Source organism: Artibeus jamaicensis, unplaced genomic scaffold, assembly GCF_021234435.1.
Source record: "Artibeus jamaicensis isolate MK-2021 breed Jamaican fruit bat unplaced genomic scaffold, CSHL_Jam_final contig_484, whole genome shotgun sequence".
Taxonomy (NCBI): domain Eukaryota; kingdom Metazoa; phylum Chordata; class Mammalia; order Chiroptera; family Phyllostomidae; genus Artibeus; species Artibeus jamaicensis.
In genome coordinates this window covers 11,849,272-11,877,066 of record NW_026521859.1, presented here as the reverse complement: position 1 = coordinate 11,877,066, position 27,795 = coordinate 11,849,272, and the positions used below count along the sequence as shown (strand labels likewise).

General features: G+C 38.3%; 1 protein-coding gene across 4 annotated transcripts in view; it reads left to right on the top strand.

Annotated features, from left to right (window-relative positions):
- UBR2 (ubiquitin protein ligase E3 component n-recognin 2) overlaps window positions 1–27,795 on the top strand; it is a 102,288-nt gene that overhangs the window by 49,636 nt on the left and 24,857 nt on the right. For 3 of the 4 annotated variants that reach the window (XM_037154721.2, XM_037154708.2, XM_037154717.2), the window contains exons 12-32: window positions 5,603–5,766; window positions 5,858–5,957; window positions 7,112–7,240; window positions 8,305–8,488; window positions 11,621–11,682; window positions 12,355–12,465; window positions 13,110–13,175; window positions 14,435–14,557; window positions 14,724–14,787; window positions 15,736–15,860; window positions 17,048–17,100; window positions 18,219–18,321; window positions 19,102–19,150; window positions 19,562–19,716; window positions 20,669–20,771; window positions 22,906–23,015; window positions 23,120–23,200; window positions 23,757–23,935; window positions 24,425–24,624; window positions 26,509–26,602; window positions 27,487–27,648. In XM_037154721.2, coding sequence (XP_037010616.1) covers window positions 5,603–5,766; window positions 5,858–5,957; window positions 7,112–7,240; window positions 8,305–8,488; window positions 11,621–11,682; window positions 12,355–12,465; window positions 13,110–13,175; window positions 14,435–14,557; window positions 14,724–14,787; window positions 15,736–15,860; window positions 17,048–17,100; window positions 18,219–18,321; window positions 19,102–19,150; window positions 19,562–19,716; window positions 20,669–20,771; window positions 22,906–23,015; window positions 23,120–23,200; window positions 23,757–23,935; window positions 24,425–24,624; window positions 26,509–26,602; window positions 27,487–27,648 — 2,417 coding nt within the window. Of the gene's footprint in view, window positions 1–5,602; window positions 5,767–5,857; window positions 5,958–7,111; window positions 7,241–8,304; window positions 8,489–11,620; window positions 11,683–12,354; window positions 12,466–13,109; window positions 13,176–14,434; window positions 14,558–14,723; window positions 14,788–15,735; window positions 15,861–17,047; window positions 17,101–18,218; window positions 18,322–19,101; window positions 19,151–19,561; window positions 19,717–20,668; window positions 20,772–22,905; window positions 23,016–23,119; window positions 23,201–23,756; window positions 23,936–24,424; window positions 24,625–26,508; window positions 26,603–27,486; window positions 27,649–27,795 lie in introns of those variants that run through there. The other variant, XM_053668356.1, reaches the window with a different exon arrangement.

The following is a 27,795-nucleotide window of genomic DNA, read 5'->3' as shown; positions in this document are numbered from 1 at the left end:
TTTTCTGATAAGTGCATTTAGGGCTCAAGTTTACATCTAAACTATTTAGCTGTGTCCCACTTTTATGCCATATTTTTATTATTTAGTTGATGAAAATAAGTTTGTGGTTTCTTCTTTAACTCATTTTTTTTCTCTGTGATTATACTTCTTAAAAGTGTACTGGGAAATTTCCTTTTGTCGTGTTTTTGTTGTGTTTTTTCATTACTATTTAACCCTCTTATGCCTCCTTCCCCTTGTCAATTGCTAAATTTCAAAGCATTTGGGTATTTTCTTACTATTTTGTTTATGAATTTCTAGCTTAATTTCACTGTACCCAGAGGACATGCTCTGATTTTAGTCCTTTAGAAATTTGTTGAAACTTGGCTTTATGGCTCAGAATGTTGTCAGTTTGGGTATCTATTCATTGCATACTTGAAAGTAGTGTATATTCTCTCATTACTGGGCTCAGTATTTATGTATATATGTCACTTAAGTCAAGTTTGTTCATTTTCACACATGTATGTCTTTTATATACTTACTAATTTTTTTGTCTACTTGTCCTGTGAGCTATGGAAGCACGTTAAGTCTCCCACAGTGATTGTTGATTTTTTTTCTCCTTTTACTTCTGTAAGGTTTTGCTTCTTATTCTTAAAGCTATGTGATTAAATGCATACAAATTTAGAATTGTACTTCTCAAATTGAGCCTTTTGTCATTATGAATTATCTCATAAGATTTCTGCACATTTAATATAATTACCTATGTATTTGGCTTTATCTTTACCACTTTACGATTTTTTTCTGTTTGACTCACCTATTTTATTTCTTTTTCTCTCCTTTACCTTTCGGATTAAATATTATTATTTCGTTTTTTCTCTATATTGTCAGTTGTACATTTCACTTAACACTTTTAAGGGTTACTCTAGAGCAGCTTTACTCAAAAGTGTCAGTTATAAAAATATACCCAGTTTATACCAAAATGTGAAACAAAACCTTACTTACTTCCTTCAGCAAAAATCCTGCCATGGAAAAAAAAAGTCAGCTGAACGGAACTGTTGTGAGTAGTTGGTTTTACCTTCTTGTGCAAACTTCTCGTGACAACTGGCCACAGGCAGCTTCCAGGCTGCTGGTCTGTGGCCTGCAGGAGTGCCCTGGGGGTCGTGCCTTAGCGGGAGTTGGTGAGGATGGAGCCACAGACTGTTCTGTGGTGGCTGGCCAGACCAGAGTTTTCTGTGTTAGGTTATTCCTTTCCTGGGGCTAGAGGTCATGCTTTTATTTGGGCTTGCTTTCTTTCTTTTTTTCTTTTTTTTTTTTAAAGTCCGTGCCCATTGGCATTTACCGGTTGCCAGCTTCTTCAGCTCCAAGTCTGGGATCTATGAGGTGAAAACAAACAAACAACTTTATCATTGTTTCTCTTTGGATTCCGGGGTTCCTGGCCAGTGTGCCTTCTTCTCTTCACCTTTCAGAGTCTTCTGATGTTCCTTTTGCATGTACCATCCACAGTTTTTAGTTGGACGTAGTAGGGAGACTGGAGAAGAGTGTGACTGCTCTTCCCTGAACACTGAAGTGGGAGTCCTTTGTTTTTTGTTTTTGGTTTTTTTTTAAATTATTTTTAGCAAGGGAAAAAGGAGAGAAACACCAATCAGCTGCCTTCTACACCTGCTCCAACCAGGGACCAGGACCTGGACCAGGTCCGTAACCCAGGCATGTGCCCTGAACGGGGGTCAAACTGGCAACCCTCAGCCTTGTGTGGCGATGCCCAGCCCACCTGAGCCACTCTGGGCAGGGCCTCATTGGCTTTGAATAGAACATTGTTTATTAAAAGATCATACATACTGCATTATATCCTTCTCCCTAGAAGTTTCCCCTAATGTCGTTAGGCAGATAGAATAAGGCCGATCACCTTAATTGAGTAAAGAATTGACATGACTCAAGGGTGTTTTGGCAAGACTCTCTCACCCTGGCCCAGCGGCTCAGTTAGGTGGAACATCATCCCACACACCAAAATGTTGTGGGGCCGGTCCCCTATTAGGGCACATACCTAGGTTGTGGGTTCAATCCCTGGTCGAGGCACATGCAGAAGGTGACTAATCAATGTTTCTCTCTCTCTGAAACCAAAAAAAAGCTTATCCTTGGGGTGAAGGTTGACGAAAGACTGTCTTCAGATTCATCCTCACCCCTGGGACATAACCCCTTGAGGGTCCCCAGTTTGGAGCCTGGAGTGGTCACTAGAGTTCCTCACTTCTGTAGGGTCCTGAACTCGAGTCTTGTTTACTCAGTAAGAGCGCCACATCACTGCTTTCTGCTCTCTGTTCTCAGACACCTGTTTGCAAAGCTTCAGAATTTTGCAAATGTCTTAAGGGAGAACTGGAAGAAAGTTGGACTTGGTTTCCGCCCTTCTGTTCTTTCTAAAATCTCAGCAGGATTTTTTTCCTGTTATTGCAGCTCTGTCACGCTCCTTGGATCTCTAATACCATCTCGCCCCACTCCCAGAAGAGCCAGGTGCTGTGAGGAAAGTCGTTGCAGGAGGGTGGCTCACCTTTATCTGCTGTCACCTTTCTCCGAGGTTTTATTGCCTCGAATCCTTGGTGCCTCCAGCAGCTCTCTAATAATTCCAAACTTGGTTTTTGTTGTTTTCTTTAAAGATTTTATTTATTTACCTTTAGAGGGGAAGGGAAGAAGAGAGGGAGAGAAATATCAATGTATGGTTGCCTCTCGTGCGTCCCCTGCTGGGAACTGGCCTGCAACCTAGGCGTGTGCCCTGACTGGGAATCGAACCATGATTCCTTAGTTCACAGGCCCGCACTTAATTCACTTAGCTACACCAGCCAGGGGCCCAAACTTGTTTTAAATGCACCTTTTCTAGTTCTTGGTAGAAATGATGGTCAGCTTCAACCCACTCCGTCCATGATGCCTAGAAGCTGAAGAGTATATCTGTAGTTTCTTGGAAAAGCACCATTATTCATTCTTATGCACATCCCTGGTTAAAGACCACTTTCCCTATGTATTAGTGAAAGGTTTTATAGCAGTGAGAGAATCCCATTTATTGCTCTTTTAAATTATAGTCACCTTACAGTTAACACAGTCTTTATTTATAAATAGTTGGGTCAAGCCCTGGCAGGTGTGGCTCAGTGGATTGAGCACCGGCCTGTGAACCAAAACATCACAGGTTCAAATCCCAGTCAGGGCACATGCTTGGGTTGTGAGCCAGGTCCCTGGTTGGGGGTGTATGCGAGACAACCAAGTGAGGTGAGTGATGTATCTCTTGTGCAGCAGTGTTCCTCTCCCTCTTCCTTCCTCCCTTCCCATCTCTCTAAATAAATAAAATCTTTAAGTAGTTTTGTCATGAACTGGTGCTAATAATTCAAGTGATTAGAATATCTTATTTTATTACATGTGCCCTCATTATAGTTAGCGTTATCCCTGAATGCTCTGTCATGTTTAGTTGCACTAAAACTCTGTGCGCTGGCTATTATTACTCAGTGAAGGTTTTTAGAGTATTTAGGAGGCATTTGGCCCATGTTGACTCTGCGGTTATATATGTAATGAGCCTTGCAATACAAAATTGAATATGAGTTACATAAAAACTATAATTAAGGTAAATAGCAATGGTGTTTTTTAAAGCAAAGTTAATTGTAAGCATAAAAATCAAGTATTAGCAAGTGTTTATTTTTGTTTCCTGTTGTAACCCTGGAAAATAATATATGCTTTCTCTGGTTATCTCCTTAGAAGTAGAAATGCCTGAATAACTCACGGGCCACCCTGTTGGTTTTTTACTTGGCACCCACTAAAGACAGTGAGAGTGCAATCCAGAACTATTAGTGGATGAACCATCTCTTCACATTCACTTGAAACTGAAATTATTAGTCAGTGCCTTGGTTAGTGAGATTTATGTTCCACCAGTATTAAGTTGTCACTCCACCAAACTTCCTTTTACTGCCTGTCAAAAGTCTAGTAAGAGGGCTCTACAGAGTTTTTCCTTAGGTTAGTGAAATTGCATTGTACTCACTTAACTTCTTCCTCAAATCCACTAACAGAGCACACAAAAATCACCTGTCCACACCTCCCCTCCTTCAAACTTGACCTTAGTTTTCACTGTCTAGGAAAATTAACAGCTGTAATCCTATTGACTTTTGAGCTTCTTGGAGGTCTAAGTCCTAGCAATGTGGTGATAATTTTAAGAGTTTTTAAAAAATAACTACATAGATTTTCTCTTTATCTATTAACCTTAGAGTCTAATCTCAACATTAAAATACAACTTTACTATATTCTTAGAGTTACTTTTTGCATTTCTTGGTCATACATTTTGATGCAGCTTTCTGTACTGCTAACAAACCTGATATTGACTATAAATGTAAGACCTAGATAAGTAGCCACCTAGCATCAGTAACCACTTGGAACCTAGTTAGGATATATAAGTGGAGGGAAACCCATGATCTTTTATATCAGAGTAATAGTGTGGTATTAAAAGTTCTAACTTTACTGTGGAGCAAAAAAAAAATAAAGGAACTTCAAATTGTTAATAAATAATGTTCAGCTTCATTTAAAAGATATGTAAATTAAAACCATCAGAGTGGTTAAGGCCAAAATGTTTGAAATTGGCATTGTGTTATTGGCATGAGGGGAAAGTCACCCATTGTAGATGGACATACACATTGGTGAGCTTCCTTTAGGGGACCATAGGGTGGTATCAGTCAGAATTTATGATGCACATACACTTTAACCCAGTAATTTTACTTCTGGGAAATTATGAATATTCTCCCAACTGTACAGACTAGATATCTGTTACAACGCCTTTGGTAATAACATAAGACTGGGAAAAAACCAAATGTCTCACCTTTACGGGCCTGGCTAAATAAAGTATGTTAGAAAAGAATGTATCAAGTGGGGGGGGGTTGCAAAACAGTATTTATAACATGCTGTTCTTTGGGAGTGGAGAAGATAGATATAATTGTACATATCCATACTTTCATCTACTTAACCAATGTGTTATAAATGTAAATATGTGTATATATGTATATGCATGTTTATCATTACACATACATACACCATCTGTGAAAGAATATGCAAGAACACTGCTAAAAGGTTGCCTTTGCAAGGGGGACCTCAGGAACTAGGGCTTTTTTTTTTTTATCCGTTATATGTACTTGTTTATTCAAAAATACTTAGATATGTATATCTATACTTAGAAACAAAAACTAAATCTCAGCTAAGAAGATTAAGAGGAAATACAGGTTTATTCTGAATTCTACAGAATCTGTGATATAAAGCTCTGGATCCTAGAGTAATTATACCATACCATTATAGGTGTCTAAATGTCTCAGTTAAGGAAAATTTGCAGCCCGATTCAGACCCCCCACTCTGAATTGTCTTTGAATAATGAGCCTTGGATCTGTCTCCTAACATTCTGGCATCTTTCTCCGTGATATAATTGTTGCTTCATACAAGTGGCAGTTGGAGTAAGTAATTGTTATTTAGAACTACACAGTAATGCATTAATGATGTTACACTATAGTTGTGTTGAAAGCTTTAAACCAAAAGCTCTAACCAATGTTGGTGACTATTTTTTAGTTTCCTAATAAGTAGGTTTTGATTAGCATATATACTCTGATACACTTTGTTCTAGGCTCGGATGCTCATCACAGAAGAAAACCTGCTGACCATTATCATTAAGACTTTTATGGATCATTTGAGACATCGAGATGCCCAGGGCAGATTTCAGTTTGAACGGTATACTGCTTTACAAGCCTTCAAATTTAGGAGAGTTCAGAGCCTTATTTTAGACCTCAAGTAAGCTTTTGTTGTTAATTATCAAACCAGTTGCAACTTGTAAAATGTCAGTGTTTATCCATATATTCATTGCTGTTTTTATCTTGCTCAGGTATGTGTTGATTAGCAAACCAACTGAGTGGTCAGATGGTCTGAGGCAGAAGTTCCTAGAAGGATTTGATGCCTTTTTGGAATTACTCAAATGTATGCAGGTATGTATAAACCAACACATTTTAAAAGGGAAGTACTCACTTGACTTTTTCTTTTCCGCCTTTTTGTTGTTGTTCATTGAACTGAACACCTTTCTGTCCATGCATTTATTTCATTTGGGGCACATTTCCAAAAGAATCATTTGGATGGCTACAGTTTGGACCAAGAAGCTTCTCTTTCATTGGACACTTTTAAAAAGGTGTAGAATGAATGAAATCCCAGCAAAGGTTCTGGCATCTACTGTTTTTTGTATTTGGTTTTTGTGTTGGTCATTGTTAATGGTCTTTCTTTGAGGATTGAAAGTTTATTATTTTTAATATGCTTACATAGAAGTTTTGTCAATTATTTAAGAAACTATAATGTTTTAAGTTTTAAAAAATGTTTCCATAATTTTTTTTTTGGTGTGATAATCTTATAATACAGTATAGAACTTTTCTTCCTCTGTTTAATTCTTTTTTTTGGAAGCAAACCCATATACAAACTAGAAACTAGAAGCAGAAACCAACTAACATATTTAACCAGTTTTAACTATAAGAAGATAGACAATATCTCAGTAAATCTAAGAAGTGCCATTATGGTTCCTTTAGTAACTCTCTGACTTTTCTTAAGAAAGGAATAAGCAAAGTTGATCTGCTGTTTATAGAAAATATTCTAGTTCTCTGTTGGGTATTTAATTTATAATAATACTTCTGTGATTTGTGGTGGGGGGGGTTTTGTTTGTTTTTTTTTGTATCTGTAGAAACAATATCTACTTCAGTCATTTTGAATAAAATATATTTATAAATTCAATAATATTTTAAAAGCCTATCATATTTCTTCTAATAATTTTCCTATACATAACAGACCTAAAAAGACATTTGAAATATTGCAGTGAAGTGTTCATTTTATTGTTTAAAAGATGTAGAAGATCGCCTCCAAAATAATTTGGTATATACTTCACCGGGATTTTAAATTTGTTTTTTAGAGATTGTTAGATAAACATGTAATTTAAGAAGTTGGACTTCTCATACTACTACTTGAAACTTCCTATTAAGTCTCCTACTATGTTATATATTTTTGTAATCGATGTGTATTTCTTCTGCTTTACTTTTTAGGTTTTCATGTAAGAGAACAAATATAATTTTAATTCATTTAAAATCTTTTCACTTCCTCCAAGGGAATGGACCCGATTACACGTCAGGTTGGACAGCATGTTGAAATGGAACCAGAGTGGGAAGCAGCCTTCACGCTGCAGATGAAGTTAACACATGTTATCTCAATGATGCAGGACTGGTGTGCTTTAGACGTGAGTTTCTTCTAGACGAAGGGGGGAATGAGCAGATTTTTAGGTAAATTTTGAGGAGCTTGGAGAAGATAATGGTGATACCTAGCTTATAAAACAGCATATTTTCCTTTTTCCCATATACATTTGATAAGTCAAAATTCTAAAGCCTTTGAAAAAACTTGGAAAGTCTGTAGAAGAGGAAATAATCTATACTCTCCTCCTCTTATGTTATCCTCTTTATTTTTTCATAATCTTATCTAGATTTTTGAGCATATAAAAAGACTAGTTTCTAAATTTATCCAAAAACAGTTTTACTATTGGTATATTTCCTATGTCTTAAAATTATTTTGTCTGTTTTGGCTATAATGTCCAGATGGAGCCTGTTTAGTTTAAGTTGGGAAGTCAGAGAAAGTTTTCATCAGATCTGAACTATGTGTCATAGTTACCGATCAAAGAGGAAAGAATACTCCTGACTTAAGGACGATTGACTCACGCTCTGTGGGGAGGAGTGTGGTTGCTAGGGGAGCTGTGAGAAGGCTCTGGTTGGAGTGCGGAGGTTGGAGGTGGAGAAGTGGACAGGAGCCTGACTTTGCAGGGCCTCGGATGCCATGAAAGGAAGTTCGGGTTTTATTCTATTGAAGTGGGACACCATTTGAGACTACCGAGCAGAAGAGGGGCGCGATCCAGTTTATACTTTTTAAAAAATTGCTCTGTGGAGAGTGGATGGAGAGGAGCAAGAGTAAAAGCAAGGAATTGAATACAGAGGTGTTGGCTTTTCTTTGAGTTGCTGGAGATAAGTGGCCAGGTTTGAGAGAAATTGAGAGGATGAAATAGACAGCCTGGTAATGGTAGATTGGACAGTGGGGAATGAGGGGAAGGGATAATTCTAGATTTCCACAATTGTACAGAGATGTCATTCACCGAGACAGGGTACTAGAAGAGGAACCAAGTTGGGAAGAGAAGATTGGGTTTGATTTTGCCTGTATTAGTATTTGAGGTAATTACTCGTTGTCAAATGTAAAGTACTTATTCAATGTTACAGAAACCCAGACATTGAGTAACTTACAGAAAACCCTCTTTTTTAGGAGAAAGTGCTAATTGAAGCTTATAAGAAATGCCTTGCTGTATTGATGCAGTGTCATGGTGGTTTTACTGACGGTGAACAGCCAATCACATTAAGCATTTGTGGACATTCAGTGGAAACTATTCGATACTGTGTTTCTCAAGAAAAAGTTAGCATTCACCTCCCAGTTTCTCGCTTACTTGCAGGTAAAGCATTCTCCCCACCAAAAAAAACCCTAAAATATCTTTTAAATTGTCATTTGTGATTAATATTTATTGACATATCTACTACACTAGTTTGAGAGTTTTACATGCATTTAACTGAACCATCACATCAGTCTGTGAGGTAGGTGTTATTAAGCTGACTTCACATGTGGGAAGAATGAGACAGAAGTGATGTGCTTAGTTGTCACACAGCAAGAAAGAGTCCCAGTAAGAACTTGGAGGTACTTTGGCGCCAGAAGCCATGTTTATAACAATTATTCCGTGCTTCTTAAGTGCAGGTACCACATTTTACTGTTTAACTCACCCCAGCTTCAAAGTCAGGTATTGTAATTCAAATCAGTATCACTTAAGTGATTGCTAACAAATTGAATCTGCCCTAGATTTTCTCTCATGTAAGCTGTTTCTTAATCATTTATTATGAACCTTTTTAAGCAGCAGGTCAAGAGTGAGTCTCAAATTGAAGAGTTTTTTCATTGTAAATACTTGATTTACAAACCATTTATATTGGGTTGGCCAAAAAGTGTTTTGTTTTGTTTTCATAAGATGGTTTTAGTAGCACTTAGTTCGTCTTTAACTTCATTTGAAACAATTTTGTTAGACTGTGTTGTGGCAGCTGTCATATCAGCATGCATTTTTACAGTACTTAATGAAAATTGGTTAATTTTTGTCTAGCCATTTTAATATTGAAGATGGAGGAAAATACACATTTTCAGCATATTATGCTTTATTATTTCAAGAAAGATAAAAATGCAACTGAAACACACACAAAAGATTTGAGCAGTGTATGGAAAAGGTGCTGTGACCAATCAAACGTGTCAGAGGTGGCTTGTGAAGTTTCATGCTGGAGATTTCTCCCTGGGTGGTGCTCCACAGTTGGGTAGACTGTTTGAAGTTGATGTTGATCAAATTGAGACATTAAGAACAGTCAGCGTTATACCACATGGGAAGTAGCCGACATACTCAAAATATCCAAGTCAGTAAAGTTACTGGTGAAAACGAAAAATGTATCCTTTTATTTTACGGAAAAAACCACAGACTTTTTGGCCAGCCCAATACATGGGAGAACATTTGAGTCTACCACTTTGCAGCAGCCAAAAACTGGATATGCAAGTTTTCCTCTCTGCAGATTCGTTTCAGTACACTTCTTTCCATATTTCTTGGTTACAGGAATTCTTGTCCTGCTCATGTAAAACTTATTGTTCCCTTTAGTTCCAGAGTAGAAAGCAGTTCTGAAACTTGATATTTTTACTTATTGCAGAATTTGTGATTTCTTAAGTGTGTAGCTCGGTAACAATATGATATGAAGTGATTGTATGTGTGTATGTGTGTAAGGATTGTGGATAATTGGTATTATTTCTTCCTTAAATGTTTGGTAAAATTGACCAGTGAAACCATATGGATGTGATTCTTACTTTTTGGAAGGTTTTTAATTATTAATTCAATTTCTCTAATAGATGTAAGCCAGTTCTGATTATCTGTTTCCTCTTGTGTGACTTTGGTAATTTTCATTTTTCAAGAAATTGGTCCATTTCATCTGAGTTATCAAACTGAAAAGCCTAGAGTTGTCCATGGGATTGCTAGTAGTGATCCCTCTTTTATTTCTGAAGGCTTTTTTTATCCATTGTTGTAACCATTATCACATTATCCTGCTGATAGCATTATATCAGTTGTATTGCAATCATGGTGATAGAAGATAACTTAGACATCTGAATATCAACAGTACAACAAGTTGGACAAAAAATAATATGTCAACTAACATAGTGAGTGTGGGAAGAAATCTCCTAATCCCTGTAACTCGTTTGTGGCCGGTTTTGTTTTTGTGAGTGCATTGAGCACACTAAATTTGGTCCTCATCATAGGCAAGTAGCAGTGTGATGTTGTGGAAAAGTGCTCACCTGGAACACAGGAAGGCACGTCCTGTCTGCAGGTCAGCTACTGATTCTTTCTGCCGTGGAAATCTGGTTGTACGGGCTGGTAGTCGATGTGGATTATGTACCCACAAATAAAATAGTCAGTGCTCTGAAAACGGACCGGCTTCTGCCCGCCTCATCAGCCTCCCTCAGCACTTCTCAGTGAGCACTTTGGAGCATTCGGCCTCGCTGTGTTTGATGGACCTTGGCCTGAATGCTTACAGTCTAACTGGAGAGCTAAGTAAACGTACACAAAACAGTTCACGAACAACCTGGATTGTGTGCTGGTGGAGCTTCAGTGGCAAATACTGAGTATGAGTTACTAGAACGAGATTTGTAATTCAAGTCTCCTTGGAGGAGGAAGGCCTCAAACCAAGCTTGGCCAGGTGGCCAGCATTTTTTGATTAGACTGTAAAAAGCATTCTCTGTTTAGACAACATAAACAGGACAATTAATTAACAAAATTATCTGAGGTTGAGCCATGAAAGAGCTCTTTGCATTTAGGAACTAAGGAGGCTTTGATCCTGAACTGGAATTTCTGGAGAACTTAATTCTGAGCGGTCAATACAGTGAATCCCAGGGCCAGCTTCTCTGTTCAGTTGCCAGAGGATCTCACTACATATTTCAGATGAGAAGAAACTCCATTGACCTGTGAAGTATGACCTTTAAAGTTAGTGCAACATATATAAATTGCTTTGATAGTCATAGTTCTTGCTGTCTTTGTATGCCTAACATTTACTTTATAAAATGTCATCAGTCTATGTCAGTACATGTGATTAACACTAGTTTTTTTTGTTTTGTTTTTTTTAATGTTATTTATTTTTAGAAGGGAAGGGAAGGAGAGAGGGAGAGAAGTATCAATGTATGGTTGCTTTTTATGTGTTCCCTGCTAGGAGCTGGCCTGCAACCCAGGCATGTGCCCTGACTGGGAATCGAACCACAAGATTTTGGTTCGCAAGCCCGCACTCAAGCCACTGAGCTATACCAGTCAGGGCAACATTCTAGTTTTAAGTGTGCCTTTGATACAGAGGTTCATGAGAATAAAGCTTTATGGATACAATTCATTTTATATCATAATTTGTAGCATAATAGGTTCTCAAAGAGAAACGAAGTTAGTTAGATACAACGTTGAGTGGATATGTAAGTTTTTTTCCCTAAAGATTTTCACTTACAAAAATACGTTTTTATTTGTTCTTCCATGCAGGTTTGCATGTATTATTAAGCAAAAGTGAAGTGGCATATAAATTTCCAGAGCTCCTACCTCTAGTAAGTAGTACTGTAGTACTTTTAAAAGTAAATACCTATTTATTATGTTTCATGTATTTGAAATCACTTTGAAACAAAGCTTATTAGTCAGGGTTCTCCAGAGAAGGGGGAAAGAGAGAAAGCACGCACATGTTTATGTATGGAGAGAGGAAGAGATGGGTTGATTTGTTGTAAGAAATTGGCTCATGCAGTTATGGGGCTTGGCAAGTCTGAACTCTCTCTGCTGAGCAGCCTGACAGGCCAGGCCAGGCCAGGCCACAGCCCCGAGGAGTCGATGTTGCAGTCTGAAGTCCAAAGGCAGTCTGGAAGCAGAATTTCTTCACATTTGGGGCGAACATCAGTCTTTTTCTCTTAAGGCCTCCAGTTAATTGGATGAGGCCTCTCTATTATGGAGAATAATCTGCTTTATTCAAAGACTACTGTTTTAAAAAATAACTAAATAAAATTATTTTAAAAAATAATAATAATCACATCTTCAAAGTAACTTCGCAGCAACATCTAGACTGGTCTTAATAAAAAACTGGGTACCATGGCCTAGCCAAGTTGACATAAAAGTAACCATCACACAAACATACTTTGAAATAATTTTAACTTGTGTTTTAGTTAAAGCTTCCATCTCTATCAAACACTCTTTATAGAGTTGGGCTTTTGTGTTCTTGTCTTTGTATGCAGAGTGAACTTAGCCCACCCATGTTGATAGAACACCCTCTTAGATGCCTTGTTTTATGTGCCCAAGTACATGCAGGGATGTGGAGAAGAAATGGATTCTCTCTAGTAAACCAGGTCAGTGTCTTTAATTCTATGGAGAGTTTTTGATTCATTCCTTGGGGAATGAATGTAATTCATGGGAAGGATGTCATTTTCAATGTACTGAGTCCATTGAATACCTACATTAAAATTACTTGAGAAGATAAAAATATGTGAAACCAAAAGAGCTTTAAAAAAGATATATCTATATTTTGTCAAGAAACAATATCAAAGGTAGAAATGCACTTAATTTTCTTGCAATCATTTTTACAACTAAGTTGGATATTTAAAAAATAAAAATTCAGATTTTATCTGCTTCAGTTGGGTTACAAGATAAAAGTTCTGTTAGAATAGCTCTGAAATTGAGGTTTTAATTTCTAAACCTCACCAAAGCTTGGTATAGGTTTTTACCCATTTTTGTTAGCAATAAACCTTATGGAAATGACTTTTTTGAGAGACCCAGAAAGCTGGGTACAAAATGTGAATCATAGAGCGACCACTGTAACCTGGAAATTTCTGATTAATTAACCTTTATTAAGACGGCATTAATTACTAGGGGAACCACGCTGTGCGTGCGTGCACCCTCTTGCCCAAAACCCATCTGCTCTTTTGGGATGCGGGGAGAGGAAGAAGCTGCAATATAAAAACCTGTTTACCAAATGTAATCAATTTTTTTTTAGATCTATTACTACCATAATGTGAAATGCAGACGTGAAATGTTTGACAAGGATATAATAATGCTTCAGGTAATGAATTAAAAGCATTAAACTCAAAGGTACGGGGAGTAGTTTTCTTCTTGTTAATTCCATAAAACCCAGGCCCTTGTAGGCACTCCCAGGTCTACAACCCCAGCCCAGCCCCATCTACTGAGTTCAGAAATACGGCTAACAGGCTATAGAACATTTCCATCTAGATTTTCTGGACATGTTTCAGCTTTAACATTAACATATTCAAAATATAACTCCTCTTACTTACTTCCTACCTGATTCCTATCTTGGGTTTCTTTCCTTGACGAATTGTTCAGTGATCTGTATGGTTGTTAAAGTAAGAAACTTGAAAGCCATCCTTTCTTCATTGTCTTTGGACTGAAGATCCAAACCCCTTAAACTGATTTCTGAGACCTTAACTGTGTTCCCTGAAGTTTCCATAGTCTCTTAAGTCTTACTACTAACTTCCTGCCTGTTTTAGTGTTTACTTTAGTGTCACTTTCTCGGGAAACCCTCCCTGACACACAGACCACGGCTAGGTACCCCTTCGGGGAGGACCCTGCGTGCTGCTTACGCCCAGCGCAGCATTACCAACTCCTGATGGTGCTGTCCTGTTCACTCCGCACCTCTTCCACGAAACATGGCCACTGTGTCTTGTTCCCTTTTTGTCCGCTGTGTATAGCACAGTGCTTTTCACGTAGTAGTTTTCTCATGTCATTGCTGAATGGATTTAGAAATTATTTTAAAAGCTACAAAATGTAAAATTCAAAAATTTTTCATTCAAAATAAAGTCCAAGTTGATTTAGAATTTATACAAGTGGAATTAAAGGAGAATTAAAACTAATGCTTAAAAGCTGTTGCTTCAGTTAGTGTAGTGTTTATTACCAGAAATTAGTTTGAGTTTTTGATGAGCTTTATTGCCATACCAAATTTCTCTCAGAGTCTGTATACCAGAGTGTGCTAAGAGAACCCTGAAATACAACTTCAGAATTTATTTCAGAGGGATAGAGTTAATTCAGAGCACTAAAATAAAAACATATGATCCATGTTATCTTATGTGTGTGGATTTAGGGATTGGTTTTGTTTATGCTTTGTTTTCTTTTACCAGCTTAGATTCCCGTCCACACTTAACAGCCACCACAAGTAGGGATTTGGGCTAAATGGGTTTCTGCCTGTTATTGGGATTGGTGAACGAGTAAGATGCTTTCTCTTATGTAAGCCAAAATATTTCTTACTAATTTCTCAGTAATTCTTTTGACCTTCCTCTCTTCCTTCATCTTAAAAAAAAAAAAAAAAAGACAGGTGTCTCCATGATGGATCCAAATCATTTCCTGATGATAATGCTCAGCCGCTTTGAACTTTATCAGATTTTCAGCACTCCAGACTACGGGAAAAGACTTGCTTCTGAGATTACCCATAAGGTAAAAGCATGTTTTTTGAGACCACAACACATCATTAAAAAACAGCTTTTCTTCTTCTTCTTCGTCTTCTTCTTCTTCTTCTTGTTTTTCTGGTTATGTTAATCATCTGAGATAGTAGTGTACCTATGTACTTATTTTTGAACTTTACCCCCACCACCTTTTACAGGATGTAGTTCAGCAAAACAATACTCTAATAGAAGAGATGCTGTACCTCATCATCATGCTGGTCGGTGAGTTTGGGTCGTTTGAGACATTTGTAAATTATATGGGCTTTTGTGGTAGCAAATAGTAAAGAATTTCTGAACTATGTTTCTTTTGAGTGATTACTCAGTTTTAGGGGATGGAGATTTTTCTCCTCTCTGGTTACTGTAATGTAACAGCACCCTGGTGCTTTGGGAAGAGCAGAGTACAACTGCTGGAGCAGAATAAACTGGAAGACTTGGGAGCAGGTAGTGAGTGAGAGAAAGGGGTTAACAGAATTTAACCTAGCAAGAATAGGATATTGAGGAGCAATTTACTATTACTTCATATGTTAGCTATATTTCCCTCCATGGTTTTGTGGTCCAAGAGTGTTGTATTGACTTCAAACATAAGAATTCCAAGTTAACAGGGACTTATGGCTAATAGATGCAGCTATCCTACTGCCTTTATTTTCAGTCCCATTGCCTCCATCTGTCCTGCTCTTTTATCCTTTACCTTCTCCCACCTCCGCTGCTTTTTCAGGCTGTGTACAGTCCATGGAGCAGAGACTCCTGGCAGTTAAGAGGTGACAACCAGTGAGGGAGGTCTCAGGGTGATACCTCATTAGCCACTAGAGAGGATGGCTCTCCTTCCCTGCTACCATGTGGCAGATGGCATGAAAGCAGTTCCCCAGATTACTGGTACAACTCCTGCTGTACCAAGTGTTTACTGTATCTACCCCTTCCCACCTTTTAACCCTGTCTTTCAAAATTGCAGCCAAATTTCTCTCTCCACTGTCTAAAATTTGCACTCACCAATTATTCCTGAGACTCAGAAGTTGGTGGCGCTGCTCTCCCCTAGCTTGTTGCCAGACCAGTCATTGCCGTTCCATTGTGCGGAACTAAAAAAACATTGCCTTGCGTGACTTATAAGTATATATCATATAAGTATTGTGTTTATGTTAAATGTGTGTGAGTACACTTTTTCATTGTTGACAGGAGAGAGAGTTACTCCTGGAGTTGGACAGGTAAATGCTACGGATGAAATTAAGAGAGAGATTATCCATCAGTTGAGCATCAAACCTATGGCTCATAGTGAATTGGTAAAGTCTTTACCTGAAGATGTAAGTACCTATATTTTTTAAAAGAAAATGGTAGCCCTTTTTTTCTGCCTATCAGTCTTAGTATGAATAGATTTACTTCTGTGTACCTATTTTACAACTACAGTTCAAGGACATGTTTAACTCTCATCACTCTTTTTTTTTAGATTATTTTTATTTTTAGAGAGAGGAAAAGGGAGGGAGAAAGAGAGGGAGAGGAACATCAGTGTGTGGTTGCCTCTTGTGAGCTACCTACTGGGCACCTGGCCCACAACCCAGGCATGTGCCCTGACTGGGAATCGAACTGGCCACCATTTGGTTTGCAGACTGGCACTCAATCCACTGAGCCACACCAGCCAGGGCTAGCTGTACTTTGTTTAGGGCTATTTTGTTTATTTACTTTGTTTTTTTATCCTTACCTGAGACATTTTTTCATTGGTTTTTTTAGAGAAGGAGGAAGGGAGAAAGAGAAACATCAGTGTGAGAGAGAAGCTATTGCTTTCCTCCTGTACGCACCCGGACCAGGGATCAAACCCACAACCCTTTGGTTATGGGGCAGTGCTCCAACCAACTGAGCCAAACTGGCCAGTGCAAAAATTTAGTTACACCTTTTAACTCAGGAAATGAGTTGTTAGATGAATAAGCAATTACAGACTTCAGAATAAGGAAGAATAAAATTTAATGCAGCATTTTAAAAGTGATATGCCTTATATAAAATGATAGCAAATATACAGGGTCCAGCACAAATAACACCCCTTTTTTTATTACAAAATCTTTTATTAATCTATCATAAGCATGTAATTCTGTAACGTAAGAATATCACACTCAGGCACACCATGTGGCATTTTAGGTTAAAGTGTTCAAATTAGAACTGTAAATTATTACACCCATATTATTACCCTACCAGCCACACTCAGCAGGCCTTACTTCTGTCAGACTCTGCATTCACCAGACAATTTGGACAAGCAAACCTTTTCACAGAATTCCTATCAACATCTTATTAGTAATGACTTCCTTTTAATTACACGAATCTGAGATAAGTTTCCCTAATGGTATATGAATCATTGTTTACTATAGAATCCTTTTCTGCAAATATCGGGGTGGTAGTGTATCTGCTTCCATGGCCTTGTTGTGTGAGGCTTAGTGAGATAGAAGCCTGGCGCTCAGAGTGTCGGCATTAACGTGAAACACACCTGTTCCTGTGCCTCTAGGAGAACAAAGAGACCGGCATGGAGCGTGTCATTGAAGCAGTTGCCCATTTCAAGTGAGTTTACTTTCTGTTTTTTCACATTCAGTTTATTTTATACATTCAGTTTTCATAGAGTGGAACTGACAATGAAATTGTTACTTTCAGAGTTACATTTTCAAATGTATAATTCTGACCTATATTTCTCACTGACTTTCATTTTTATAATCTAGCCCTGTGCTCAGCAACTTGAAGTAGTTTTATGAAGTTTTTTATTGTATTCAGAATAGGTGTGCATAGCTGATAATGTCAGACAATTAAAATTAACCTTAGCAGGTGATCTGAGCAAATGCATTAAGCTTCCTTAAAATTGCTTTTTGGTTCCCATTTGAATGTGCCACCCAAGTGGTGTTTGGCCTTCTCTCCTGTCCAGTGTGTTGTCTGATCAGTAAACCAGCGTGTCCCCATTAGGTCATTGAGGCAACGTCTTAATCCTGCTTTTTCCTTGCCATCCCAGTGGCAGTGTCTTTATTTTTGTTTGTTATAAAGACAATACATGCTTTTAGAGAAAACACTTTTTTAATATATAGAAAATATTCTTCAAACCCTAAAATTGTACCCACTTTTTTCTACTTGGTGGAACGTATTACGCACACATGTACATGTCAAATTATAGAAGCTAACATCATTTTTAATGGTGTTCTCTTACTTGGAGATGTCGTCATGTTTGTAACCTCTTCCCAGGAAGATTCTGAATGGGTGCCGCTGCGCCATCACATGCGCTTGTCTGGTAGGAAGCCCCAGAGAAAGTGTTGCCGACGAGTATAGAGCTTTGGTTGTAGATTACCAGTTTCACCCAGCTTACAGCCACCAGCAGTATATGAGAGTTCTGTTTTCTTTTTTTTTTTTTAATATATTTTATTTATTTTTAGAGAGAGGGGAAGGGAAGGAGAAAGAGAGGTAGAGAAACAGCAATGTGTGGTTGCCTCTCATGTGTCCCCCATGGGGACTTGGCCCGCAACCCAAGCATGCGCCCCAACTGGGAACCGAACCAGCGACCCTTTGCTTCACAGGCTTGTGCTCAGTCCACTGAGATACACCAGCCAGGGCTGTTTTCTTATTCTGTTATCTAAGACTGACTGTCTCATGAATTAGTGTAAGACCTTAATAATATTTTAAGGATTTTTTTCCCATAGGAAACCGGGATTAACAGGAAAAGGCATGTATGAACTGAAACCAGAGTGTGTCAAAGAGTTCAATTTGTATTTCTATCATTTCTCACGAGCCGAGCAGTCCAAGGTAATTGGAAAAACTACAAGTATATTGGGAAATGGTTGAGTTGGGGTTTTTGTTGTTTTTTTAGTCTAAACAACATTTACTGTTTTAATCTAAAAAACATTTTACTGTAAACAATATTTACAGTTGAAAATGGATGCATTTTTAGTGTAGGAAAGTTGGAAAATATAAAAAGATACAAAGAAAATACAGGTCACATATAATAATACCACCTAACATTTCAGGTTTCCACCAAGTGTTTTGTGCATGTATAATTAAGATCTATATGATCGTATACATACCCCCACACCTATGTAATTGTATTTTGTTGGCTTTTGGAGACAGATTTGTCAGCCTATATTATATTATTAGCTTATTCTGCATCATTTTAGAATTGCTGCACCTCAACATTGTGCTTTTCCATAGTGATTTAGGAATTTTCCTAATCATTCTTAGCTAGTTAAACTTGGCCTTTTAGCAGCCTGCTCTTAAAATATTTTTTTCAATACATGGCTTTAAACCAAACCTAAACATGAAAGTTTAGTTTAGTTTTGGTGCCTGTCGTAGAGCTCAAACCTAAAGAAATTTTTGGTTGTACATGTTTCCCCTGCATTGTAAAGCAAGACAGAGCTTGTGGGGCGGGGGCGTTAACTTCAGTATGTCAATTTGGTGTGAGAATTATACAATTGAGGATAAAAATTTTCTACAATCAAAAGATAATGTGACAAAGATTATGTTAGTAGTTTTGGATATTAGGCTTTTGTATTACTAATTCCCTATTCAAATTACTTTCTTCTTTATTAGGCAGAGGAAGCTCAACGGAAATTGAAAAGACAAAATAGAGAAGATACAGGTATTGTTAATCTTTCCAAAAATCTCATGCCAGTCTTTTACTTGTTAAATGTTGTTTTCTTTTGACATTGATGTTTATTCTGCTGACATGAAAGGTTTAAATAATAAGCTTTCAGAGTGAGCATTCAAAGGACTAATAAATATGCTAAAATAGAAATAATCTGCACTGAGTCATCTCTGGGTTAATAGTTTCTATGTCAGATTTTAAGACATTTTCAGGGAAAAGAAAGGGTTTCCTTTGTACTGCTGCTATTTATGAAGCTGTTTTTATGCATTTGACTGACCTTAAGAAAGTAAAATATAGCTTGAAATTGTATGTTAATGAATATTCTTTGAACGAAGACAATCAAAAGCTTCTAATAAAATTTTAGACATGTTCTACAAAAGAAACCAATAACGACTTTATTTTCAGCACTCCCACCTCCAATTTTGCCTCCGTTTTGCCCTCTCTTTGCAAGCCTGGTTAACATTTTGCAGTGCGACGTCATGCTGTGCATCATGAGAACAGTCCTGCAGTGGGCTGTGGAGCACACCGGATACGCCTGGTCTGAGTCCATGCTGCAGAGGGTAGGTTTGCAGCCGTTTGTTATTTCTGTTTGTATAGCCGAAGTCAGGATGCTTTCCTCAGTATCTGTACCCAGAAAACTTAGGGCAGAGGGAGTATTGCCCAAATCTGAAATATAACATATTGTTACTGCTTTTGTGCCTGACAATAAAGTACAGGCCTGACACATATTTTTATACCACGTGGTTGTGATTATCCGGGTGCTGCTGGCCAGTCTGCTTCTCGGGGACTGGCCCTACAGTGACGTTTGCTGCTTGATAGGCTGACCTAGTTTTCCCACATCGACCAGCCACAGGAGACCTGTGTGCAAGGAACGGCACAGAGACCCCACACAGATAGGTGTCCTTCAGAAACTGGGGAGCAGGGTAAGAGCAGTAAAAAGGCAAATAGATTTAGTTTAATTTATGGTTTCTTAGGAGTCTGGTAAGGAATTTTTTGAGATATACTGAAGAACTAGGAACATGTTTATAAATTATGTGACAGAGATAAAAGCATACCTTTTTCTGAGATGGTTAATATTTTTAGTGCATAGAAACAAATTAAACTAGGTAGTATTGTGGACTAGACAATTATATGATCAGTGTTTGCAGCTCTAATTATTTGGCCATTAATTCTTAGAAGATTCTTTAAGATTTGTAGTATAGGGAAAGAATAAAACTGGCAATTAGTATTATTTGAATTGCTGGGCACATCTAATGATACTTTTAGCTCACCATAAGAATTTGCAATTGAATTTTCTTCCCAGCTATAATAGAAATTGTTTTCTTGCTTTATTACAAAATGAATCATAAAATTTGATTATAATGAAAATAAATACTTACAGTTGTTTTTCATTGCACTTAGTCTTTAGGAATTTGATTTATCATTTTTCAGTAAAGAACTTTGTTGTTTCTGATAAAAGCGTGTACTTGATTTTTGTTTTACTAAAAGTTACAAAATATATTTGTATTCAAGGTGTTACATTTAATTGGAATGGCACTACAAGAAGAAAAACAGCATTTGGAGAATGTCATGGAAGAGCATGTAGTAACATTTACCTTCACTCAGAAGATATCAAGTATGTACACTTTTTACTAAACTGACTCAAAATATCAGTGATTTTCAATATGCAATATAGTCTCTTTTATTTGATCATATAGGTTCTAAATAGGTTGCATTGAATACAAATTTCTAAGGCTGTATGTATTCATCTGTGTATTAAAGGTACTATATTAGCCCTGGCTGGTGTGGCTCAGTGAATTGGGTGCCAGCCTGAGAACCAGAGGGTCGCCAATTCAATTCCTCATCAGGGCACATGCCTGGGTTGTGGGCCAGGTCCCCAGTTGGGAGCACACAAGAGGCAACCACATATTGATGGTTTTCACCCTCTCTTTCTCCCTCCATTCTCCTCTCTCTAAAGAAAATAAAATATTTTTTAAAATACAGGTACTGTATTAGATCCTGATATATTTTTATTAAAAAAAATTCTGACCTGGCCTGGCCTGGCGGTTCAGTTGGTTGGAGTGTCATCCCATAACTTGAAAGGTTGTGGGTTTGATTCCCGGTCAGGACACATACCTAGGTCACAGGTTCAATCCCCAATGCAGGCATGTACAATGAGCAGTCATTTGATGCGTCTCTCTCATATCAGTGTTTCTCTCCCTTCCTCTCTCTCTCTATAAATTAAAATATATAAATTTTAATTCATAAATGGAAAAATTAAATCAGTGTAGCACATATATTTAAACTCTAAGATACGCTTTTTAAAAATACAGAGTATGGCTATCAGGATTTCATTCTAAATGTTGATGTTATCTTATAAAGCCATGTTTAAAGTAAGAAAATTTGTGCCCTGCTGGTGCGGCTCAGTGGATTAAGCACTGGCCTGCGAATGAAAAGACCTCCAGTGTAGTTCCTGGTCAGGGCACGTGCCTGGGGGCAGGCAGAAGGCAACTGGTCAGTGTTTTTTTTTTAAAGGCCAAGGAAGTTTTTTTGCTTTTTATTAAAAATATCAAAGATAGGAAAGAGTTATGCAGTAAATATTCATGTATCTACCACCTAAATTCAGCAGTTCCTATTTTGCTGTTCTCGCTTTTACATTTTGCACACTTTTGAACCATTTGTTTCAGACATCATAATGTTTTGCCTCTAAAGAGAAACCTTTTCAGAACAAGCAGTTGGTCTGACAGTGACCTGCAGGGTGGCAACTATGAATCATTTTGCTTAGGGTTGTCTTTGTTTTAACATTACTCACAGGTTGTTCTTTATCAGCGTTTTGTAGTCAGTTAGAGTCAGGGCTCCTTTTGATGCTCTATCTGCCAGTTTTGGTCAGTGGGAGTCTGTTCAGTTAGCTTCTTTCCCTTTTGATGAACCTGTTACTGTTTGAGCACCATGTTGCTTCCTGGCACAAAGATGAGTGTCCCAGGTTCATCTTGTACTTTCCTGCCCCAGGTGGGCATCAGGTAAACCTGCAACGTCTTGGTTTATGGAATGACGTTCCAACCAGCTGAGCCACAGTGGTCAGGGCTCTCCTCAAACATTTTAAATAGTTGAAACACACCATTTAAAGTCAGATCCCCACTCAATAGCCATAGGTTTTTAGATTTGGGAAAACATTAAAAGATCACAGTGTGGTTTGATCTCTTCTCTCAGGAAAGGAACATTTTGCTATAACAGTAACACAAATCAAGGAAATCGGTAATGGGGCATTTCTTACCATAAAACTAAATTAGCTAGTGTTGAATTAAATGTACTCTTAAGAATATGGACTTGACTTTTATGTCTTTTCTTCAACTAAAGAAGTAATTTACAAGGAATTTCTTAAATTTAGTTTTTATTAAACAAAAGGTCAAAGCAATTAAGTTTATTTAAACACAAATGCACCCCTCTAATTCTAATTCATTTTCTTAGACTTGCAAAATCTCAGGTAGACTTTAGCTGGGTTTTTATTTAATTTTGCTAAGACTGTTAAAATAATCATTTGATAGAAGATGCCAGTTTTGAAAGATTAAAGCATTCTAATTGTCAACTTGTTTGTGAAGTACAAATATGTCATGTTCTCCAGAAGAACTAACTGAAAATCTCTAGTAACTAGACCTGTAATCAAATGATAGGCAAATGATGTTATAAGCAACTTTATCATCTTGAGTATAGTAATAAACACTATGAGGTGTTAGCTCTTATTATCATGCCTTTTATTTTTTCTGCCCTAGAACCTGGCGAAGCACCAAACAACTCTCCTTCCATACTAGCAATGCTGGAAACATTGCAGAATGCTCCCTACCTAGAAGTCCACAAAGATATGATTAGGTGGATATTAAAGGTAAAATTTGAGTCACTCTTGCTTTTTGCGAGAAACCTTAAATATTTATCTTTAAATGTTCATAATGTTGCATAGCTTTGCAATAACTGGTGCTTTTTCCATAGACTTTTAATGCTATTAAGAAAATGAGGGAGAATTCATCCACCAGTCCTGTGGCAGAGACAGAAGAAGCCATAACAGAAGAGGTATAGTATAAGAAGTGAAGTGGGACAACACCAAAAAAATCATAGCGGGTTGACTGTTTAAAATTAGCTGCAGCTGTGGCTGGTGTGGCTCAGTGGATTGAGTGCAGGCCTGTGAACCAAAAGGTCACTGGTTCAATTCCCAGTCAAGGCACATGGCTCGGTTGTGGGCGGGGTCCCAGTTGGGGGTGCACGAGAGGCAGTCGGCCACACATTGATGTTCCTCTCCCTCTTTCTCCTGCCTTTCCAAACCCTCTCTAAAAATAGATAAATAAAAAATAAAAATAAATTAAATTAAATTAGCTGCAATAAGTTGATAGTTGTAGTTATTCACAAAAATGTAAATTCCAAGAAACCTTTATTAGTTGCAGCAATTTATTTATTTTTGGTCTGCTTTTTTTTAACATGTTAGGTTGATTAAGAAACCTTTTCGCTTGTTTTGAAAAGCGAGATTGCAGAATAGTTTTCACTAGTATTTATAGTAAAGATATTTCTGCTTTAAGGGGGAAATGTGTGCATTTAGCATTTAATGGTCTGATTAAACAAAGCGTAATTTCAGAGTTCGAGAGACAAAGACAAGGCCGAGAGGAAGCGAAAGGCCGAGATTGCCCGGCTGCGCAGAGAGAAGGTCATGGCGCAGATGTCCGAGATGCAGCGGCACTTCATCGACGAGAACAGAGAGCTCTTCCAGCAGACGCTGGGGCTGGAGGCCTCCAGCTCTGCTGTTCTTGATAATAGGTAAACAAATCTAAGTCAGAAAAGTTTCACTCTCTTAACCATTGATTCTCAAGCAGGGAAGAATTTGAGGTTTTTTCCTTATAATAAGTGCACTTTTAACCTTAAAGAAATTTAGAAGATTGATAGGTAAATTTTGTGACCTCCAGTTAGAGGAATGAATCTTGGAAATCTGAGTTTTTTTTAGCATATGTTTATAAGTGTAGTTCTGACTGGAGATAATTAATGTGTGTGCTTAAAACGTTATGCAGAAGAGCCCTGACATTCATAAAGAACGAGTGCACCGGGCCCTGTTAACTGGGTGTGTGGCCTCTATGTTGTGTATGGGATTGTTGGGAAGGTTAAAGGAGGTTTGACAGACGAAAGACTTCTGACAATTTACGTCATCGAAACCACATGTAATTAATATGTGCATACCTGGCAACAGCTCTTTCCCAGTTATATAGAAACTTCTTTAGCTCATTAATTATACTCAATAACCTCCCATTGCAGCCCTATGGTTTCAGATGTGACGCTTACGGCATTGGGTCCCGCACAGACTCAGGTGCCTAAACAAAGACAGTTTGTTACCTGTATACTGTGTCAGGAGGAACAAGAGGTGAAGGTGGAAAGCAAGGCCATGGTCCTAGCAGCATTCGTTCAAAGGTCAACCGTATTATCAAAAAACAGAAGTAAAGGCATTCAGGATCCAGGTAAGTCATAGCTTGATCCTGTTCTCCTTTTAATGATGACTGCCACTTAGTGGCAGTGGTGATACACAGAAATTTTATTACTCTACTAATACCTCCATAGTCTTGGTAGTATCTTAGGCAGGTAACCTGGGCAGAAATTCCCCATTTGACAGGTGGTAAATAGCAGGGATTCAAAGGAAAGCTTTTCTGTGTGATACAATATTAACATGCTTTGGTACTTAACAGTCTCTCCTGTTCTTCAACACACTTCTAAATTAGTTGATGCACTGAAACAGCAATAATGATTTTGTCTCGTGAATAGATCCAGGGTATCCTCTCTTGAGAACAGTTGTGAGAGTTACCAATGTGAGAAGCAGTCCCTGAGCCAGATTCTTACTTAGAGTAGTGATACTATTTCAGTTAGGGTTCCCCAGAAAGCAAATTCTCAGGATAGAGATTACCCATGGGACATTTTTTAGGGAGCACCTTGGCATCAACATGTGTGGAATGGAGGAAAAGGAAATAGGTTTGGGAAACAGAAAAGTTAAACAGTCCCCCAAAGCCCTCAGCTGGTCCCATGAGAGCTCTGTAGTTGGGTGGCCCTTCAGAGGGGTCCTAAATTGAGGCAAGGGGGCTGAGTCTTTGTGATGGTTGTGGGGGACCTCTGGTGTGACCTTGAGCAAAGCAGTCACAGTCGTCCCTTAAAGAGGAATGACAGTGAGTGCCTTCCAGCTGCTGAGGGAACAAGCCATTCATTCCCGCAGGCGCGTCTAGGCTGCACAGCATTGTGCCTGCCACAGACGCTCTCACGTCCCCACAGAGTTGTTTATCTGTGCGTGCACCTCAGCAATCCCAGTAAGCCTCCTGAGGGTGGGAACTGTCTTTGGAGTTTCCAAAGCACTCACTTTACCAAGTGCCTTGTAGAATTGAAAGCTGGTGTGAAAACCCACTGGTAAGATTGCGTTTTCTCATTAAGGAAAGTCTGCCTAGTGTGGCTCTCAGGCAGCTAGTTAGGAACGATCAGTCTGTTTTCACCTTTAAAAATGGTCATTTGAACTAGGTGATTTATACTTTCATCCCAAGTCAGAGTCGCCAACTTTGTTTACTTTGTTATTTTATGAACAAAAAACTTTGGCAGGCTGTTAGCAGATTTTCTTTATGCTGTGACATTTTTGTTACATAAAGCAGATTAAAACTTGAGTTACTCTTTCTAGAATGTTTTGGAATTTCTAAGATTATACTAATTTATACAGAGAACTCAAATATTCCAAAAGGAACCAGGCACACACCTTATGGCTGTCTTCATATCTCATCTCCCTTGAATGTAGAAAGTTGGCACCAGAGTAGGAGCTCATCTGCCCTTTCCCCACCTCTGGCCTGGGGTGCTGTCCTGGACATTTTGCTGCCCCTTTGTCTCCGCTACAGTGGTTGTGCTTGTCCTCTGTGTGGGCGTTGTTAGGCAGAAAGTCCTCTAGGGAGCGCCCCATCACTGCCAAAGCATCTTTTCTGTTAGTGATCACTGACCCAGCTGCCCCACAGTAGTGAAGGCAGCCCCATGAAGAATATCCCTTTTACTGAGCTCAGGGCTTTTGGAGGAAATGGGAGTCTCTCAGTGCCCTCAGTAAAAGTGTAAAATGTTGAAAAGATTAGATGTACTTAAATACAGAATTCCAACTTTAGTTAACAAATCTGGGTGGTTTCATTTGCTCAGGGTGATGAAAGTTAGAGGGTCCGGCTTTCTAAATAATCCAGGCTTTTACATAAATTATTGGCATCTCAAAGGGAAGGAATAAGCTAGCATTTCATTTCAAACTTACAAGCCCTCATGAAGGCTCTCACAATTTTAAGTTTTACACTTGTTATAGGGAAATTAAATGCGTGGCTTTTGTTTGTTTTGTAATACAGAAAAATACGATCCGCTGTTCATGCACCCTGACCTGTCTTGCGGAACACACACCGGTAGCTGTGGACACATTATGCATGCCCACTGTTGGCAGAGGTAACCGATTTTTAGTACTACTCCAGAGAGTCTTACTCAAAGGCTCAAAGTTGAATTTTTATGTAAAGGAAAACTTCATTCTAGAAAAAGGGAGAAAGAGCTAAAGATGTTAAAGAAAATTTTAAATTGTTAAATAACAATTAAAATTGACTTGCTTTATTACATGTATAAAGGGATGGCAGAAATTTCATAGTATATCAATTATATCTTTTTAAAAAGATTTTATTTATTTATCTTTAGAGGGAAAAGGAAGGAGAGAGGGAAATAACAATGTATGGTTGCCTCTTGTGGGTCCCCTGCTGGGAACTGGCCTGCAATCAAACCGCAATCCTCTGGTTTGCAGGCCCACACTCAATCCACTGAGCTACACCAGCCAGGGCTCAATTATATCTTTTAATGTGGGCATCTGTATCAGCCAACAAACTAGGTGAAGGAAAAGGTTTTACGGTGGGGTAAACCCTAGAAGAGTAATAATGTCTCTCAAAGGTGAACAACTCTTAATTCCATAGGTGTTAGTACTGGCTTTGTTACTTCCTGAGATTGTCGTGGCTCCCTGAGCTAAGTCTGGTAACCTCAGGCTTGTTCTGCTCTGGTACTTCTAGCCAACAAACCAATGCTGTTACTCTAGCACCGTGCTTATTGAGCTGTCATAAACATCTTCTGGCAAGTAGCCACCAACCCTGGTAAAGCGACCAGGTAGCACTAGGACCAAGCAGCTTGCTGCTTCATGAGTGCTTCTTGCAAGGCGGTCTTTCGTGTGTGTGTGTGTGTGTGTGTGTGTGTGTGTGTGTGTGTGTGTGTAAATAAGTTATGTAAAATGTTGAAGGCTCTCATTGAAAACAGTTACCGTTGTTTTTGATACCTCGTGTTTTCTAATTGTAAAGGTATTTTGATTCCGTTCAAGCTAAAGAGCAGCGAAGGCAACAGCGTTTGCGCTTACACACAAGCTACGACGTGGAGAATGGGGAGTTCCTCTGTCCTCTTTGCGAGTGCTTGAGTAACACTGTTATTCCTCTGCTGCTTCCTCCAAGAGATATTTTCAACAAGTAAGTTTTGGCTCATAAAACCTTTATATCAAAGCCAGAGTTAACTGCCTTTGAAGATAATGAAATAATAAACGGGGGGTAAAGGAGACCACTCTAGGTAATTGTACAGTGTTTTTCACATACTTTCCTAACTTTTTATTTAGTTAT